Below are 6,217 nucleotides of genomic sequence, written 5' to 3'. Positions count from 1 at the left end.
TCCTAGTCTCTGAAAGAAAAATTACGTCAGGATCCTCCTTCTTCTGGAGTTCCAGAAGACCACGAACTGCCGGCCTGTTCCCGAGCCCCCGGCAGTTCCACGCCACTATCCTCATTTCTGCTCGCGGGACTGTGCCCGCAGCCCCGCTTTCTCGTTGGTTGGATCAATGGTTTTACCAATCACACTCACCCTGTCCGCACACGCAATCTCTTCTTCAGTCTTTATTTTTTCTTTGATTCGTGCCGAATTCCTTGCAACTATTCCTCTTCCTTTATACTGGCCCGACTCCACATCATCCGTATGGAACAAGATGTTGCATCCTTTATTTATCTGTATGGAGACTGTATCCAAAGCAGCTTGATCACTAATTCTTCCCAGTCCGGTGTCCCACCGGGCACACTTATATCCTCTCTGATCCTTGAATACACGTCTCCATGGACATAGAGGAATTTCGCCGTCACTGCCGAACACGGCGAGAGGAACCAACCCGTCAAGCACACCGGCCAGCGGCACGGCAGCAGAGCCTTTCGCCACCTCGGACGCCATCATAGAACCCTTGACTTCATCTTCAATTGGGGCATTCTCAATCAGTATAGCTTCTGAATCTCCTCCTTGGACAGCCGAAGAAGAAGGGGGCAAAATCCCCGGCCAAACTTCACAACCACACACCCCTTCTGAGGCTTCCGCCGTACCAGCAAACCCCAAGTCGCCGGATTCGAGGAACGATGCTACTTTAGCCCGCAACATCTTCAGGCATCGCTTCTGATCCGGTGAGTTACAGACAATTTGCATCGTCCGCCTTCTCAATCCTTCCAAATCCACCGAATCGAGACCGAGGGAACCAAGCGCCATCCGTGGAAGAGCCGCAGAGATCAGGCTAAAGAAGGAAGCAAGCTAGACGGATCGGGAAGGAGCCTTGGGCAAGGAAAAGTCGGGGAAGGAGAAGGCTGGAGAAAAGGTAGGAGAGAGGGCAAAAAACGAGCTAGAGGAGGGCGGAGGCTGGAGCATGTGAGGAAGGAAGGGATTAATTGGAAGGAGAAGAAGCTGCGGAGAGGAATCTGGCCGGAATCCGGCCGCTTGGAGGAATGGGAAAAGGGGATCGGGAAAGGGCTGGGGCAGCGGAGCAGGAAAGGGAAGGCGAAGAAATCAGGAGAATATGGAGAGAGCGGGGAGATCAGAGGAGGGAGAGGAGAGAAGGATACGGCATCGCGCCAGTCGCCGGAATCCGCCATGGAGGCAAGTCTCTCGAAGTTTGGCTTGATGGTTTTCGTAAGATACCGAATTATTACTTTACCACCCGTTGTTTCAATCAGGAGCCTTTGTTGCCTATGTTCATGTTAGTTTCTTACCACCCGTTATATACTGTTTATTACATCAACGGGCTGGACTTAAACCATTGCACTCAAATAATTCGACCTTCGACTACTGCACGAGTTCAACTTCCAACTTACACTCGCAAGACTTATAATCTCAATAATTTCTTTCATTAACGCTGATATTTTCGCTTCTCCCCATTATTTTTCGCAAAGATGAGAAACACAATCCAAAGTACTGATCAAAGAAGAATAGATGCCATTTTTAAAGCACATGAACACTAGCCTTCCCATTTCTTGCATTACAAACGGGCCATCAAAGTTATACTTGAGTTGTGTGCAAACAACCATCTTGATAGCAGGACGGAATGGTCTAACAGTAGAACACAAATTATGCAAGCTTCTCTAACTTAACCAGAAACAGGTAGATATATCACGATCTCTTCGATGAGAAAAGGGAGAGCTAGAGGTTTGAGCATTTTTATTTCTTTATCGTTACACTAGTTGCTACAAAACATAAAAGAGGGCAGATCCACATTGTTAATTTCAAATCACAAAAGGGTATTTCTGCTAGCGCTTGCCCCAGAAACCAAGCATGGAGACCTGAAACATTAGTTTTAGGAGCTGGAAGTAAACATGAAGCTTCTAGACCTGCAACCACTGTGACAACTGAAGCCACACAGATCCACATCAGAAACAAAATGGCAAGAACCAAGCTGATGCTGTCTCATTTCTTCAGTGCATTCATTCTGTCCCTCAGGTAATACAGCTTTGCTCTCCTGACTTTCTTCCTGTCTAAGATCTTAATTTCTTTGATGTTTGGCGAGTACCTAAACGCAAAAGAGAAGTGGCATCAGCAAAAAAAAAAAAAAAACCGCATGAAACAAGTATGATGTGATGATATCTTTCATGTTTGATTTCTTCAACAACTTAATGCAACTTTTTATGTGATGAAGGATTGAAGACATTAACTACAGAACGAAAGTAAAGAGATCCTGAATAGTGAAAACAAAAGGAGATCCCATATGAAATATCCTACTTCTCCCATTCTTCCAATGTATTCCCACAGCAGACACGAGAAGGACAAAGGCTATGTCCACATGAAAGGTAGTTTAACCATAGCTGGATGAACAAATGTACTCCCTCCGTCCCATAATATAAGAACGTTTTTGACACTACACTAGTGTCAAAAACGTTCTTATATTATGGGACGGAGGGAGTACTAAACTACAAGCTCCATTTGTAACAAAATGCTAACGCAGAACAAGCAATCAATTCTGTACAAATGGTTAATGAAAAACTGTGTGTTTTGTCTCGAATACTACCAGCATCTTGCACGGCTGATTTAAGGGTTCATCAGCCAGATACATAGCATTCTATGGTTTAGACAATATTACACATTGTCATGGATTTACGACTATAGTACAGACAAGAATGAAGGTGGTACCACCATTCTCACGGCAGATTGACATACTATCAGGAATATCAAGAAGGCAACAAATAGCTCAGAGACAAACATATAAATCAAAAACTTTTTTTTTCAGTTCAGCCAAGCAAATTACACTTCGAATACAGCAACTGTGCATCGGCAATTTGATCCGTGTTTAACAAGTAGGAGTAGGAATTTAGTGATGTCCGCAGATTTATCCCTGGTCTTTGTCGTTTTTGCGTGTGATTAGTGCTAGAGTTATACTGATGATGTTTTTTGACCTTTTGTATTCTAGTCTCTTGGCATCCTCTTGTACATGTATATATGTTGGCTTTGGCCTCCTAATAATAAGTTGCTATCATTCCTAGAAGATGTGCTCGCATGGAGGTGTGCATGTGTAGCGAATTAGTGATGTGTGTGTGTGTGTGTGTGTGTGTGTGTGTGTGTGTGTGTGTGTCTTCCTTGTATTCACACAGAAAAATTTCATGCACAACCAACAAATATAGATTGTTCTGTCATGCTAAGGAACAGAGATCACCCAGATGCAAATGCACAAGCGGTTATTCTCACAGAAACACAATAGTGCACAACTAAGAAGTAATTCTAATTTGTACGTGGAAAGCTCAGAAACAAAGCAATGTCTATCAACATGGACATGGAAGAGAGAGAAGCACATATTTGGTGTCACTCACAGTGGAAAGACAGACTCAACGCCAACGCCAGCTACTAATCTACGCAATCTGAAAGTCGTAGCGATCCCAGCATTGCGCCTTGCTATGACGATGCCTTTCAATGTAGACTCACGTCGCTTGTTCTCAGGAACTTGCTGTTTACACATAAAATCAGAACAACAGATATATGAATGAACAGCAATAAGGCAGAAATGCATTTACTTACTACACCCTCTGTTCCTAAATATAAGACGTTTTGGTAGTTCAGTTTGTAAATATAAGACGTTTTGGCAGTTCAATTTAAACTGCCAAAACGTCTTACATTTGTGAACAGAGGTAGTACTTACCACTCTCATTTGAACAATACATCCAGGCTGTACATCAGGAATGGTCCTCTCTGTACGAACTTTGTCGACTGCCTCTTTGTTCAAGATCTGGCAAATTCAAGTAACCGATACGATAGGTTGTTTAAGTGATCATTGTAACGTCGCTTGTACTAAAAGTTATACTGTTACCGGAGATGGCACTTTAACTTACATTCATAATGTGCCTGGCCATCTTGTCAGGCCTCTTGAACTTAATGCGCGGCGGGTGCTCAACCATGGGAGAGCTGGAATCTTCATCCTCAACAGAAACCTCGGCAGTCCCCACTGTCGAGAACCCCCTCACCGTCAAAGTCCTCGTGCAGAAACCATATGCCTGAACACCGTCGCGTGGAATGATCGGACTCTGCACATCAAAATTCATTCCAATAGGCATGACCAGGCCATATTAGTAACACAGGATCACAAACCCGCGACTTGTATCCGCAATACGAACAATGACACACGCACCACAATTTGACGAATCCAGCTGCAAGACCTCAGGGGTTCCGTGAAGGACTGTTCTACACTAGGAGCTGCGCAATCCATGAGCTTCAGAGGATTGCCACGGGTTCCGGCTCGACAGACGGTCCGCGCCAAAGACTGCATCCTGTGACCGGTCGTCTGCACAGAAAATGCACACGCTGGGATCAAAGTTAAGCGAAGACTCCATTCCAGAGGCAATACATGAACGAACAAGCGCAAGATAAACCCTACAGGGTTCAGTTGAGCCCCAAAATCTTTTCAGTACTACTAAATACTCCACCAGGCGTCCGGACAGTAAACAAATCCACAACAAACCGGATGGATAGAGGAACCAAGTTTTGGATGGGATAGATTACGGCGAAGAAACGATACCCCACAGGGTGCCCACGGGGAAATCTCCGTCTGGGGCGCGCCGCCTGGCGTAGAAGGCTGAGGCCTGCCGGGGTCCGGACTAGCGAACGGGGGAACAAAGGAAGGGGAGGAGGGGAATACCTCGCCGAGCGGGTCACCGGAGAAGGGGCGGAAAGAGATCTGGCCGGCGGCGGAGACGAAGGGAAGAGGCAGACGTCGTCCCGGGTAGGTCGCACCTCGCCTGAACCCTGAAGCCCTGGAGCAGTGACGTCCCGCACCCGGGTGAAAGAAAGCACGAGACAGATTTCCTGCCGTTGGATGGCGACCAACCGTCCCGATTTCTCACGCTCGAGCGAACGCCATCAGTTAATCCCACCGTGCTCTCCAGCAGCAACCCTAACAGCATCTCCAATTGATTGTGTAAAGGCCACTAATCTGCGCCGGCGCGCCGGCCCAACCGTTCGGCCGGTCGCGTCGGAGCCATTGGATTTGAGTCGGGTGGGCCGTTGGATCTGGCGGAAAAAAAAGGTTGGCTCGCTGCTTCTTCTTCCGCTCGCTGAATCGCATCTTCCGCTCGGTGCGCACCTCCTCTCCCCTCCGGTAGCCATCCTAGTCGCCGCCCTCCTCCCTCCCCCCCTCCCCGGTCGCCGGTCACCTTCCCTCGCCACCGGACGTCGCACCTCGCCGGCGTCGTCTTCTGCGTTTCTCGCTGGCTACGCGCGTGCAGCAGCGTGCGCTCGTGGTTGTAGCTCCCCATGGTGACAGTCGCAGCTCCGGTGTGATGCCTCAGCTCCGGTGGTGTCGTCGCCGGTCGCGGCACCCTGCCGACGAGCTCGCCGTGAAGGGTCGCAACAAATTGAGTCGCTGGTTGTAGCAAATGACGCCGCTGGTTCCAGCAAAAATGACATCGTCGCAGGTTCCAGCATTTTGGTTGAAGCTTTCTCGGTCTCTGGTAGAAACTTTTTCATCTGTGGGATGAAGCTTTTTTTTTAAACGGTTGCAACTTTTCATGTGTACCTAAAAAGCAATTGAAACTTTTGTAGTGGCTAGCTGAAGATTTTCAATCTCTGGTTGAAGCTTTTTCATCTGTGGGATGAAGCTTTTGTTAAAATGGTTGCAGCTCTTCATGTGCTCCGAGTCTGGTTTGAAGCTTTTTGATCTACTAGATGTAGCTTTTTGCATTCATGGTTGTAGCACAAGCATTGGCGTTTGCAGCTGCAGTACCAGTACGTCCGCGCGGCCACCATTACTGGTTCCAGCAAAGGTTGCTGGTTGCAGCAAACTCTGCGTCGCAGTTCGCCGCCGTGGCAATGCCTTGTGCCGGTTGTAGCAAAACAGTTGGCCCGTTCCAGCATCTGCTAGTGTCGTTTGTAGCAAACGAAATTGCCAGTTGTAGCTCCTCCTGCTGCAGGTTCCAGCACCGACGCCGGCAGCTTGTACCACCCGCGGTGGCTGGTTCCAGCATTTGTGACAGTAGGTTGTAGCAGCCGTAGTGGGCGGTTCCAGCACCGATGTTCGCCGATTCCAGCACAGGCGGGGACAGATGGTAGCACCAAGTGGTGGGCGTTCCAGCACCCGCGGTGGACATTTCTAGCAAACCGCAAG

At 48.0% G+C, this 6,217-nt stretch overlaps 1 protein-coding gene across 1 annotated transcript; it reads right to left on the bottom strand.

Annotated features, from left to right (window-relative positions):
• Positions 1–1,595: 1,595 nt before the first annotated feature.
• Positions 1,596–4,905, bottom strand: LOC119337970 (50S ribosomal protein L19, chloroplastic-like). The gene is made up of 6 exons (XM_037610258.1): positions 4,754–4,905; positions 4,247–4,399; positions 3,951–4,142; positions 3,761–3,847; positions 3,435–3,568; positions 1,596–2,143 (listed from the first exon to the last, which is right to left on the bottom strand). The coding sequence occupies exons 2-6, from the start codon at positions 4,382–4,384 to the stop codon at positions 2,041–2,043; spliced, it is 654 nt and encodes a 217-aa protein (XP_037466155.1). The 5' UTR covers positions 4,385–4,399; positions 4,754–4,905; the 3' UTR covers positions 1,596–2,040.
• Between the last annotated feature and the right edge of the window lie 1,312 nt (positions 4,906–6,217).

The sequence above is a fragment of the Triticum dicoccoides genome, chromosome 7B (assembly GCF_002162155.2).
Source record: "Triticum dicoccoides isolate Atlit2015 ecotype Zavitan chromosome 7B, WEW_v2.0, whole genome shotgun sequence".
Taxonomy (NCBI): domain Eukaryota; kingdom Viridiplantae; phylum Streptophyta; class Magnoliopsida; order Poales; family Poaceae; genus Triticum; species Triticum dicoccoides.
Note: the sequence above shows the minus strand (reverse complement) of the source record. Positions and strands in the feature narration are given on the sequence as shown.